The sequence below is a fragment of the Malus sylvestris genome, chromosome 4 (genome assembly GCF_916048215.2).
Source record: "Malus sylvestris chromosome 4, drMalSylv7.2, whole genome shotgun sequence".
NCBI classification, from domain to species: domain Eukaryota; kingdom Viridiplantae; phylum Streptophyta; class Magnoliopsida; order Rosales; family Rosaceae; genus Malus; species Malus sylvestris.
Window position 1 is genome coordinate 27,227,163 of NC_062263.1, and position 13,924 is coordinate 27,241,086.

General features: G+C 37.0%; 2 protein-coding genes and 1 non-coding gene across 4 annotated transcripts; 2 read left to right on the top strand and 1 right to left on the bottom strand.

The window, feature by feature from the left end:
* Nucleotides 1-471: 471 nt before the first annotated feature.
* On the bottom strand, nt 472-1,974 carry LOC126618928 (universal stress protein A-like protein). 2 transcript variants are annotated; one of them, XM_050287156.1, is made up of 4 exons: nt 1,674-1,974; nt 1,482-1,591; nt 1,275-1,393; nt 472-696 (listed from the first exon to the last, which is right to left on the bottom strand). In XM_050287156.1, the coding sequence occupies exons 1-4, from the start codon at nt 1,870-1,872 to the stop codon at nt 600-602; spliced, it is 525 nt and encodes a 174-aa protein (XP_050143113.1). In that variant the 5' UTR covers nt 1,873-1,974; the 3' UTR covers nt 472-599. The 2 variants fall into 2 exon arrangements, with proteins under 2 accessions (XP_050143113.1, XP_050143114.1); XM_050287157.1 differs by having other exon boundaries at nt 1,695-1,973.
* Nucleotides 1,975-9,687: 7,713 nt separating this feature from the next.
* Nucleotides 9,688-12,058, top strand: LOC126618931 (GTP-binding protein SAR1A-like). Its single transcript, XM_050287158.1, has 3 exons — nt 9,688-9,919; nt 10,435-10,566; nt 11,538-12,058. Exons 1-3 carry the CDS (start codon nt 9,791-9,793, stop codon nt 11,856-11,858), a joined length of 582 nt encoding a protein of 193 aa, XP_050143115.1. The 5' UTR covers nt 9,688-9,790; the 3' UTR covers nt 11,859-12,058.
* LOC126620560 (small nucleolar RNA snoR83) lies at nt 10,864-10,984 on the top strand. The gene has a single exon (XR_007622571.1). It is a non-coding gene; the product is annotated as a small nucleolar RNA snoR83 (small nucleolar RNA).
* Nucleotides 12,059-13,924: the final 1,866 nt, after the last annotated feature.

The following is a 13,924-nucleotide window of genomic DNA, read 5'->3' on the forward strand; positions in this document are numbered from 1 at the left end:
AAAAAATCATTACCATTGATCCCTCAACTAAAAAATCATTACCATTGGTCCCCAAACTCATCAAAATGTGTAATTATGGTTCTTTTTGTCAACTTCGTTAAAATTTTGTCAAAGTAAGTTATGTTGAAATGCATATTGCTACAATTAGGATCCCTCAACTCATCAAAACGTGTAGTTATTGTCCTTTTCATCAACGTCGGCAAAATCTTGTCACAATGAGTTAGGTTAGAAAGACCATTACTAAAATTGGGTTAAAATTTGAGGGACTATTACTCAAATTGGATTAAAGTTGAATTAAAGTTAAGGGACTAATAGTAATGAAATTTTAGTTGAAAGATCATAAATGCATGTTTTAATGAGTTAAGGGACCAATAGTAATAGATTTTTAGTTAAGGTACTATTGCCCCAATTGAGTTAAAGTTAAAGAATCGTTGCTACAATTTACTTTTTTTTTTTTAAAGATTTTTAACAGAAAGTTCACTGCTTAGCTCAGTTAATAATTAAAAACTAACAGCATGAGGACATTTTTGAAGTGGAAAGGGTAAAAGGAAGAACATAAAGTGGTAAAAAGTAAAAAAAAAGAGGATTAATTAACAAAGTCATTTGCTCCCGGCATTTGTTTTTGGCTTCTTCACGATCAAGACAGGACACTTGACATTCTGTGCACAGTGATTGCTCACACTCCCAAGAAAAGCCCTGCAAAAACCCCACATTTTTAATTATTACAAATAAATTCCATAATATATGTTTCTATAATATAGACAAATGATTTTCTTGTAATCTAAACTGCTATAATAATTTAGTCTAATTAATTTTTTATGGAAATTGAATTTAAGACATTTCATTTACATTAAGCCTAACGATTAATCTGTGTTCGTGTTATTTTCGTATTTTATTCATTATCTTAGAAGATTGTGACGTGTAAACTTATTATCTTAATATGTTCTTAAGAGGACCCGACAACAACTCAATTCGGTAATAGGTAATGTCCCATTGTGTCGGATTAATGAATGATACAAAGTATTGTCGACATTATTTTATCGAGTTCTTAAGAGATACTGATAACGACGCAACTCATTTTTAACAGATGATTGGATCACAACTTGAATAGTCAAGAATTAACAAGAAGTTTGTTAATTTTCCAGTGAGCTAACAAATCGTGCAGGAAATTACTAGATGTCCTTACTAGTGAAAGAAGAAAATCAATATACTACGAAATGGTTCAGATTAGTTTACTTAAAAAACCAAAAACTGTATCATGATTTGGGACCCACCTCTTGATGACGCCATAGCCATGGCTTCCCATAACCAACACGTCAGCACGAACCCGCTCTACCATCTGGCAAATGACATCCCTCGGATCTCCGCTCTCTACTTTCGTCTCCACCTTAAGCTGACCAGGGCAACAATCGACCGTCTGATCAAAACCTAAAAGCAAAATGACAATTTTACCCTCACGAAATCAAAATTCTGACGCTTACATCCGGCTGGAGGTCCTTGCACATCTTCTTCGCCTTCTCCATAACGCAGTCCGCCACATCAGCGCCGTACTTCTCCGTTGCCGCCAAAATATCAGACGAAAACAAATACCCTGAAGCCCAAACAAAATTACACAAAAAGCCACTGAATCATATCCTATTCCCAAAATAACCTCAACAATCACAACAAAATACCTGATGGGTCCTCTCGCCTACCTGTGCCGTCTAGAGCCGTGAACACAGCTCGCGGGGGCTTGGCGTGGAGGAGGACAAGGGTATCTTTGGAATTTTGCCCTGCAACGTTCTTCAGGCACCACGACAGCGCATGCATGCTCTCCTCGCCTTCGTCGACGGCCACGAGGATCCTCCGCTCGCTTTCTGCCACGTCAGTCATCTTCAACGATCGGACGGTCGAAATTCGAGAACAGTTTGAGATTTTTTGAAGTGGTTTCTGGAGATAGAGGCAGAGCGCCGTTGATGGAACAAACAAAGGTGGTGGAGTGGGTATATATAGTAAAAAGATGGGTGGGAAAATATCTGTTGGCGGGTTCGTGGGTTTGGGCTTTTGTGGAAGAGTGGTTTTCTAAGACGGTGGGCCTGATTTTTTTGTCTTGGTTTGAAAATTTTCTGGATTCTGGAGTTTGGATAAGATTTGAGTTGTTTATATATTTTCCATAAATATAATATCTCATTTAACTAGACATAAAGGATCCACATTTTTATATAAAAACAAAAGAAAGGGCATACATGATGAAAGATTCTGAGCTTGATTGGAAAATTTGTTTTTTTTATTTATGAAAAGAGTTACCAACATCATAGAATAATAAAGCTTAAGATGAGGTGCAAGTACTTATGTCCTAATTAATTTTAATACATTCTTGGGTGCGACAGCTGTATGCATCCGGTTCTCACAATGCGGATATTTTACATAAGTTGGATACTTATTGGGAGAAGTTGTCGACAATTTGTACTCAAAAATTTCTCTTCAACTTATGCTAAATTTGTTACAGATGCACTATAAAAAAATGATTAGACGAGATAATATTGGAAATAAATTTCAAATGATTGTTTGAACGGTGTTATTTTAAAAGTTTTTTGTATAGTGTCTTTATAGTACATTTCTTGTGTTTTAGGCTTTTAACGATAACGGTGTAGTGTTTTGAGTAGCTTGTTGATTTTATCGTGGTTATATATTTTTAACCATTAAGTTTAAAATTGTTTGAAACATAAAGTGTAAGTAGGTTTTTGAAATTAATAAGATATTTTGCTCATGATTGAATTACTATATGATAGAAGCATAAATCTAAAATCTGTGTCGTGAATAACATGAACGATTAAATATTGGAATTGTAGACAAACACCAAATTAATGGTGAAGAACATTCCATATCTATAGACTATAACAAGAAAGGAATTTTAATTAAAATTACGACAAAAATATTGTATTTTATTGAACTGGCATAATTTGCAGTGCAAGGTGCCTCCCTAAAGATGGATGATATGGAATCAAGGAACCTCTCAACACATCAATATTCCTGAGTTATCAATTAATTATGTCTATTCACAAAACAACAAAATTAATGCCATCTTACTTTAATACTCTATTCACAAAACAACAAAATTAATGCCATCTTACTTTAATACATCTTCTTAAATAAAATAAAATGAATTAAAAAAAACACTCGAGAAAATTAAAAACATGGTCAATGGTTTTCAAGCACAAACAACTTTTGACTGCGTGATATTTTCTTCCAATCTGCCACGTTGATTTGGACTATTTTGTTTACCTTGTTGTGCTTTTGACTCAACAATCTTTTCATCCAAGATAACTTGCGTCAATTCATGTGAAAAATACGGATTTTGTTTCATCAAGCGAGTGACTGGATAAGCAATATGTGATCCCAAGCGCTTTCGGAAAAGAGAGTGTAGTAACACCCTCTCTTCCCGGTGACGATTCCCACCCACCAGCCGTCGTTGTCATACGCATCTACAACTTCGCCGAAGGTGAACTTTTGCTTCGCCACCGTTTGATGAGTGGAAGGGGGTCGAGGTCGGACTTTGCTGACCATGACGGTTTCTTTGAGGGTGTTTGAACTCATCGTCTTCTAAGAGTTCCTTGTAGTCAACCACGTAGTTATCTCCCATGTTCGAACCTACGGTTGCTTCGTAGTTGGATCCGAGAAGCCCTCTTCCTTGCTGCATACTTCGATTTCGTCGTCTCTTTTGAAAACCCTAGTTGTACGGTGTGGCAAAGGAGGTGATTGCGAGTGAAAGACGGAGTAGAACGAGAGTTCGACGCCGTTGGAGATGGTTGTGAGAAAGAGGAAGTGGAGTGAGAGTTCTTTTTCTTATGAAGTATATTCCGAAACACCGGTGAGTTCCAAGACTTTAGAACATTATTAGATAGTTCGCCCGAGTCTTTTCCAAACTCCTTTGTATCTTAATGTTTCTATATTTTCCGGATCTATGATCAACCTCATAATTCAGGGGAAGAATAATGGATGTTTCTATATTTGACTAGGCTACTAGCTACATATATACAAATTCAACCCCGCAATATATTTAACAAAAAAATAACATACTAATAAAAAAGTTATTACATTGGTGAGGGAATCAAACTCTTACATATCTTGAAACATAACTCATATAAACCAAAGGAAAACTAATGAAAAGGGCTTGAAAACTTTGAGTTTTAATGATAAGGACAAAATAAAGGGTAAAGTGAATAGTACCATGATTGACTTTTTAGTGTAAAAATGTGGTTTTTCATTAAAGTGAACAGTACTTGATCACTTGAGCTAACATCGAAGGCTTTTACAATTTCAAACATTTTAATTAATAAGAAAAAGAAAATTACAATTGCTAAATTGAAAAGTACTTACTGGTTTACAGGGGCGTTTTCTTGCTTCTTTGAGGATTAATTACCTAGATTCTGAGTTTGGATGAGTTTTCTGAGCCTTTACTTGCCACTAATTAAAGGTTAAATTTCGATGCAAAGCCATCCTGCAGCTTTCTTAGTTAAGTATTACGCAATCGTGAACTACTCTTAGAAGCCTAATCTGTGTCTTCAATAATATGAGATGATTAATTTGCAGAATATTGTAGACGAGGAAATTAAAAGGTCAAGAACTTTCAAAGTCCAAAGCAAAATAAATATGTTGAAAAAGTTTCCTCTTGATCAAAACTACAAAACTAATGGAATTTAAAACGTGGCATATATACAATAAAGAAATTAAGATAAAGGTATTAAACTTGAAATTAATCGACGATTTTCATTGTCTTATTCCACTTTTGATTACTTCAAATCGTCAACGACGATGTGAATTCAAGCCCAAACAGTTCTTGACTGCACGATCTTTTCTTCCCAGCCGGACTGCATGCGATGATGCTCATGATCTCGTTGAACTTCCAATTTCTTCACCTTTTCCTGCTCAATCTTTTCGTCCAAGATACACTCCACCAATTCACGTGAAAAATACGAGTTCTCCACCATGAATCGGCCTCGGTTTTTTCCAGGAAACCACCTTCCGTTCCTCCACTCCAGATGAGGCCTCAAGTGAGTAACCGGATACGCAATGTGATCCCATGTTGTTTCGAAAAACACGGTGCAGAAACCGCCTTTCACCCCGGTGACGATCCCCACCCACCAGCCGTCGTTGTCGTACGCATCCACTTGTTCGCCGAAACCAAACTTTTTCTTTGCAGATGAGTAGTCCCTTGGGCTTGAAGGTAGGGTTTGGTTCGGGTGCGGAGGGCGGACGTCATGAGCCATCACGGTTTCTTTACAGTGCGTGCGCTCGTCGTCCTCCAGCAGCTCCTTGTACTCCACCACGTAATTGTCTCCCATGTTGGCGATGACCCTGGCTGCGTAGTAAGATCCGAGAAACCCCTTTTCCTTGCCGGTCACTTCGATCTCGTTGTCTCTTTCGAAAAACCTTTCCATACGGAATGCCTCCATTGGAGAAGAATGAAGCATAAGAATTAGAGCGGATGATTGTGAGCGAGAGAAAGCAAGTAGAAGAGTGAGAGTTCAAGTACCTTCTTTGTATCCAATATGGCAATATATAGTCTTGAATATTTGGGCTTTCCTATTCCGATTAGGGTTAGGATTTTGGCTTTTCCTATTCAGATCAGGATTCGGAAGATTTTTTATTTTTTGTATCTCAATGTTTCTATATTTTACGCTTTGATAGCGATACATGTTTCTATGTTATATTTTACCTTTTTATAAAAAAAGAAAATAGTTTCTATATTTTACAGATTTTTACCCCACCTACAAATGCAACCTTAAGAGTACAAATCCTCTCCATATTTAAAAAAAAAAACTGAAACTAAGAATCAAATGATCTGGACCATTGAAATTTGATTCAACGACTACAAACAGGGAGCTCCTCTAAAAGTTATAATAATTTCAACGGTCCGGATCATTTGATCCTTAGGCTCAGCTTTTTTAGATTCGAATAGGATCTGTACTCCAACCTCAATACCAACTTTTGTAAACGCAAGAGAAATTCCAGAATGACTGCTTGTTATTGGGAATTCTTTTGTTTAGACACCTGCACCACATTGTTATGCGACTAAATCCGGATCCTCTTTGTGAGGATTCCAAGAATCTGTGAATCGTGTCCGTTCATCGTACATCGTGCGATCAGAAATTATTTAAAATATTTTTATTTAAAATTAAGCACAAACAGTCATTGACAAAAACTGACCTCACCATAAAGATCTGAGGATCTTGTTGGCACGCGCTAAGCTCATTGGTGTGAGCAAGTGGCATGGATGTGCTGAAATGTTTTTGTGTCGTAGAAGTGAGGTGAGGTGGTGTAGCAAGTCGTACCCTAGAATTTTCACCCTAACATTGTGAGAAACCATCATGGAGTTAAAGATCAACTTAAATACAGAAAATTCATGCTTTTGTAAGAAATGTTTTACGAGTGACGCGACGTGGTTCATTTAACAACCCTACTTAAAAAAATAATCTTGTAATGTACCATGGCTATTGCTAAAATGAAATGTAGTTATCAAATTTGTTGTCTTGCTTAGAATAATAGTAATATCGCTTTTTTTTTTTTTTTGAACAAATGATATTATCTACACTAAATGGAGAAAGGGTGGGTTTAGCCTCACAATGGACTAGCAATAATGTAGTTCAAATTTGTCTTTGACAAAAATTGAACCTAAGACCTCTCACTCACAAGTGAAGAAGAATACCACTAGACCATAGTACTAAGTGGCAAATATCGCTTCTAATTGAAAAAATTAAAAGAAGAAAGGAATTGGACAAAAGGAAAAAGAATAAAAAAATAATCCCCACCGACCAACAAAAATGAAAGTTCAGACTCGGCTTTCCTAACTAGGATTGGGTTGGGTTTCCTAAGACCATCTCTAACCGAAAGGTCCAAAGGGCCAGATGGCCGAAAAACGCCCAAAAATCGTCTCCAACCGAAAGTTAGGCCAGAGGGCTCGTGGGCCCTTCGGAATCTGAAAGGGCTAAAGGGCTGGCCTAAATGAGCCAGCTAGCCAGCCCCAGGCTGGGCCAGAAAACTCACCAATCCTGTCGGATATAACTGACAGAAATTCTAGGCCAAAATTCAAATGCAACTGCTAGTTGATGTCAGCTAGCCGTTTTTTTTTTATTTTTTTTTACAATTTTAATTTTTATGTTTTTTTTTTTTACAAATTTTTTTTCCTATAACTTCATTTTTAAAATTCTATTTTATTTTTTCTATAACTTCTATTTCACAACATTTGTTTCATATATTTTTTTTAAATTCTATTTTTTTTTCCTATAACTTCTATTTTACAAAATTTGTCTCATATTTTTTTTAAATTCTATTTTTTTCCTATGACTTCCTAAGCCATTATACAACATTAAATTAAATTAAGTAACATGAAACAACATTAAACAATATGAAACAATATTAAATAACATTAACCAACATAAAAAAAAACATTTAACAACATGAAACTTAAACAACATTTTTTAAAACTTTTAACAACATAAAACTCAAATTCCTACTCCATGCTTCTTTTGGACCAAAGATGTGCAATAAGATCCGGTTGTAGGTACTTGTTTGTGGCACAGGAACGTATCATCCTATAGTGCCTCATGTACTCATTTATAGAGATACTGCCAGTTCTTGGATTGAAATGCAAAGTAGGCCCATTATATATTTTTGCACGAGACCTTCTTGACCTATTTGGATCCTCTTGGTCATCATTGGACTCTCCATCAATATACTCATCTCGCTCATCCTCCACAATTGTATTGTGTAATATGATGCAAGACATCATGATAGAGTCTAAATTTTCTCAACTCTACCCTCTTGCCGATTCCTTGATGATCTTCCACCGTGCTTGTAGAACACCAAAAGCTCTCTCAACATCTTTCTGGTTTGCCTCTTGGTGTAAGGTAAAACACTTTTTAGCGTCATTTTTAGGGTTTGGAATTGCTTGGACAAGTGTCGTCCACTTTGTGTAGAAGACATCTGCCAAGTAATACCCCATATTGTACTGACGACCGTTGATGTAGTAGTTAAATTGAGGTGATTTCCCTTCCGTCAAGTTATTGAAGAGAGGTGAACGCCCAAGAATTGTAATGTCATTTTGGGATCCAGGGACTTCTAAGAAAACATGTCAGATCCATGCGCTAAAGCCTACCTGTCATCCGGTGGGACAGTTCTTCCAATTCCAATGCATGTAGCCTAATGACCCTATCATGCCCGAAAACCCACGGTCTTCAGCTTTGCGAATAAGCTGATCTAAATCTTCTTGATTTGGCTCGCGGAGGTACTCTTCTTTGTAAAGCTGAACAATTGTGTTATAAAATTCAGCAAAAGTATCAAGGCATGTAGACTCAGACATACCATGGGTTTCATCCATCGAATTAGCTGGGAAGCCATAGGCCGCCATCATTTGTAGTGTAACAGTAATCTTCCGATGAGGTGAGAAATCAGGGCGATCTGCTATGTCTAGCTTCTGTTGAAAATATGGATTGACCTAATGGACATCATAAAGTACACGCTCGAAGACATGACGCCTCATCTAGAAGCGACGTCTGAAATCATCTTCTGTGTACACCGAGTTGGGGTTGAAGTAATTGTTCATCAGATTGGCATGCGCCATCGCTCTATTTCGTGGTTTGTAAGAGCGACCAGCAATAGAGCCACCCCATTGAGGCTGTTCCTTAGTTGGCTGACACACCGTGGTCACAGCCATGGCTGCCATATATTGTATGTTGCGCCATGCTTCATCTTCTTCATCAGACTCCTCATCTTCTCGTCTCATCTGCGCCCATTTTTCTTCCAATTCGGAATTGGATGAAGACCCCCAATTGGAATTTGAAGAGGATCCAAAGTTGGAATTCATTGTAAACTTGAATTGAAAGAAATTGAATTGGAAGAGATTGAATTGAAAAAGATTGAAATGAAATAGATTGAATTCAAAGATGTGTGAATTATAGCCCAATATCCAACCTATTTATAGCAAAAAAAAAATTCAAATTCAACGGCTAGCTGACATCTACATCAACTAGTCATTGGATTTGAATTTGAATTTTTTTGGGCCAAAATTTGTAAAAAAAATGTTAAAAAATTCTCATTTTTTTCCTACAAATTTAAGTTGTTGTAGTTTTTAAATTTAAATAATAAATTATGTTTGGCCCTATGATCCTTGGTTGGAGATGGAGGCAGATACGGTCATGTATTGTTCATTAAAATATTAATATCTTGGAGGGCCAGAGGGCTAAAAGAGTCATCTGGCCCTCATTCGGTTGGAGATGGTCTAAGGATTGGAACCCATTTGATATTTGATATTAATGTTTCTATGTTTTACGTATTTACCTCACCTAATTATTAATTCAGTGGTAAATAATGGACATTTTTATATAGATAATGCTTTCATCATTTCCTTAAGGACTAGCTCATTCCTCCACTTATAATCTAATTTAATCGTAAAATTTTCATAATCAGATGCATTCAATCTCTTAATACCCATTTGAAGATCATCACACAAAAAATCTTTCAAATCGAATATCATTTAATCATCAAAATGTGTTAAATAAAAATAAATAAATAAAAGAAAATCAAATCCTCACCGACCAACTTCGCCAAAAATGAAAATAAAACAAAAATCAGATCCCGGCTGTTGGAAATTCAGAATATAACGGCCCAGAATTGCCAATTGGGTCAGAGCCACATCACAGCCGTCTATCGGACCAGACCCAGTAACAGTTCCACATAACACTCTCTACTTCTCTGTCTCTCTGATATTGGGGGGAGGCTCTCGATCTGACGATTTCTGGGTGGAAACACCATGTTCTTGCTGGATTGGTTCTATGGGGTTCTTGCATCGCTCGGACTGTGGCAGAAGGAGGCCAAGATCTTGTTTTTGGGTCTCGACAATGCCGGCAAAACGACGTTGCTTCATATGCTCAAAGATGAGGTTTTTCTTTCAATCTCATCCTTTTAATCGGACTTTTTCTAAATTTGTTGGTGGGTTTTGGGTCCTTTCGAATTCGGTGAAATTTGGGATTTTTCAATGCTTCAATGGTGTTTTTAATTGGTATTTGGTTTATGCTGAAATTTTCGTATTTGTTTTACGTTTAATCAATCCGGGGTCTGTTTGGTTGATGAGAAAGTGAAGAAAAAGAAAATATGGACTGAAGGAATAGTTTTGAGAGTGTAGTTTTTAATTGTGCAATTGAAAATCTTTTTTCTTTTCTTTTGTGTAATTCCTATGGTTATTTTTTTTTCATTAGATTTTCTGCTCCCAATCCAACATAAGTATTGAGTTTAAAGATGCTATTGAATCACTCAAGTTTTAATATCTGGAAGAAGAAGAAGAAATGAATAAAGCAATTTGCTCTTGTAATTGTTTTGATTCTGTTTGATAATTACTTGATTAGCATAGAATTTAGTTTTCTGATTCTGGGTTTTGTTGTTGATGCATTGTTGCAGAGGTTAGTTCAACACCAGCCGACACAGTATCCGACATCCGAGGAGTTGAGCATTGGTAAAATCAAGTTCAAGGCTTTTGATTTGGGTGGACATCAGATTGCTCGCCGAGTTTGGAAAGATTACTATGCCAAGGTATCATTGATGATTTAATTCAAGAGGATGTATCGATATGTGTGATATGGCAACTGGTTTTCTGCACATATGAACTGTTATAGCTTTTGTTACAATGGTAGTTATCTAGTATGCGTTTGGACGATGTGAATCATTGTTCTTGTATTTCACAAGTACCTTGCTGAATTAAACATTTCACTGCCCCCCAGTCGAATTGTCAAATTGGAAACAATGTTGATCTTAACCTACCATAATAGTTGTTGTATGATCTTCTCTTGCCAAACGCACGTAGTTGTCTTGGATGTTTGTGCCTCCATAATCCCAGATAAAAGTCTCTGTTTTTATCTGATTCATGGGAGGCAGATATAAATAATGGTAGTTCACTGATAGCACCTTTTTCTCAGTAAATGGTATGCTAATAGTACCTCACTGCACATCCATCCTTTGCTTTGCAACTTCTTTATCTAGATCAATAGTGGGTTGATTACATGCAGATCCCTTTTTAGAAGTGCGAATGAACGTTTCTTGTCGATTACTATGTTTTGAAATTATCGTGGTTTTTAACTCCTATGAAACACTCATATTTGGGAGGAAAAAGTGCACGGTAGGACCTGCTTGATGCGGTTAGATATGTTACAAGACGAGTTATTCTCTAAGAAGGTCATTAATTAAAAGAAGTTTATGCACCCCCTTAGATTGTAGTATATTTATTTGGAAACCACCATATTGCTGGGGTTTATCGTGGTGAAATGTTACAGCTGTGAAATAGGTTTGATAGAATATCTGGAATTGTTCACTAGAGCGATCTTTGGGGTCTGGTTGATTGTCTAAGAAAGAATGTTTGTGTTGTTCGTTAGTCTACGAGGGTAATTTCAAGTTGTGTTGGTTTTGTCTTGCTTCATACTATGTTATCTCTATGTTTCCTTGACCGAAAAAGAAATGTTATCTCTATGTTCTGTCCTTGGTAATGCATTTCGTCTTTGTTGTGAAAGGTGGATGCGGTGGTTTACCTGGTGGATGCTTATGACAAGGAAAGGTTTGCAGAATCAAAAAAAGAGCTGGATGCTCTCCTCTCCGATGAATCACTGGCCACTGTTCCATTCCTTATTCTCGGAAACAAGATCGACATACCATACGCTGCCTCAGAAGAAGAGTTGCGCTTCCACCTTGGTCTGAACAACTTCACCACAGGCAAGGGTAAAGTAAACTTGCAAGACTCAAATGTCCGTCCCCTCGAGGTTTTTATGTGCAGTATTGTTCGGAAAATGGGTTATGGCGATGGCTTCAAGTGGCTTTCTCAGTACATTAAGTAGAGGGCACTACAAAGTAAAGACTAGGCTACTCACTCGTCTTGTTTCCGATGAATTCGAGTTTTTTTTTATTGCTGGAGATATTTTTGCCTTTTTTTTTCTTGCTTCTTGAAATGAAAGAACAACTTCACATTCTTTAGAGACATATAGCAATTGTAAATAAATGCGGTCCGACATCCTAGTCAATAGGGTATTGGTTTCTACTCATGCGTCTCGGGTTTGAAACAGCCTTTTTCCCATAATTATTATAATAGTTTCGAATCCATTTAAAAAGAAAGAAAAAAAAAAAAAAAAACCCTAATGCTTTGTCTGCCGTACTTCGCCTGAAAGCTATAGATGTTTGTAAGCTGTAATTGGTTAAGAACATCTACTTTTGCTTTTAAACTCGTGTGTTTGACCTTCTTATGTCACTTGTATGGATAAAAATTGTAAGCGGTTAAAAGCACTCACTTCTACACTTAAACTCATGTGTTCAACCCTCTTATTAAACTCGTGTTCAACCCTCGTTTCCTATGTTTGCTTGTATTGAAAGAAAGAAACCCTGGACTTTGCCAAATTCCAAAGATATTTCTCAAGTTATGACATGTCCATAAATGATAAATTTTATTAGTACCACTAGATTATTGACATATCGATTATGATGCACACCCATATAAAAAAATAATAGGTGCATTGACAAGACCACTTAAATTTGGGACCGTGACACTAAAATTTGTTCTAGCTTTATAGTAGTATGACTGGGTTAGATTTGTAGGTAGACGTGTCAATGAATTTTTTGACCCAAATTCCAATATGAATTCGATTAATAGAATATGGATTTGTGAATTCAATTCGATAATGCTTTTATGATCTGCATCCGAGAATTTGTTAACAAATCAAATATGAAATTGAGCTAATTTGATTGATAATGAAGATTGATTAAAAGAATGTATAAGAAATCAAATCGGGTTTTCATATCAAATACTCGTTAACTTATCAAATCATATATGGATTTTCTTATTAAATATCCATCGGACTATCCGGTCGGATTAGTTTACTTAACGGCTCGAACTAGAGTAATCTAATCCGAATCCGATTTATCTATAAGTCTATCTATAAGTGCGCTAAATTCGTGAAAGTATAGACACTTTTGAGGTGGGTTGAATCCGTAAAATATAATAACTTTTTCTTTTAATCAAAGCATACAATTTAGAAACATTAAGAAATCAAAAGTATAAAATCTTCCAATTCCTAAACAGAATAGGAAAGCCAAAATTTCCTAAACAGAACAGGATTCTATATATACAAACAAGGCACTCGTCAACTCTCATTCTTTGGTAGCAACTAGCAAATCCAACTCTCAGTCTTTTACTTCCTTTCTTTCACTCGCAAATCATTTGCAATGGGGCCTTCCCGTGCGATCCAACGGCGTACAAACGCAACGAACTCTCGTCCTGCTTCCTCCTCTCGCTCGCAACTCGACGATCCAAATGAGTTCCGCCCCGAAGGATGGTTTGAAACCAACAACGAAGTTGAAGTGTCAAGCAGGGATGAGGGGTTCATCGGATCGTACTTTGCAGCTAGGGTTGTAGCCAACATGGGGGACAACTATGTTGTCGAGTACAAGGAGCTATTGGAGAATGACGAGCGCACGCTCTACAAAGAGACCGTCATGGCTCATGACGTCCGCCCTCCGCACCCGAATCAAACCCTGCCATTGAGCCCGAACGACTCATCTGCAAACAATGAAAAGTTTGGTTTCGGCGATTTAGTGGATGTGTACGACAATGACGGGTGGTGGACGGGGGTTGTCACCGGGGAGAAGGATGGTTTCTACGCCGTGTTCTTCGAAACAACGTTGGATCACGTTGTTTATCCGGCTACTCACGTGAGGCCTCATCTGGATTGGAGGAGAGGGAAGTGGTTTCCTGGTAAGAACAGGGAAAGGTTCTTGCATGGGAACCCAAATTTCTCAGAAGAGATGACGCAAGTTATCTTGGATGAAAAGATCGAGCAGTCAAAGTTAAATACATCAAGTTAATAAATCAAAATCCTCAGAGGCTATGCGGTTAATCTGAAAAGAAAGATGG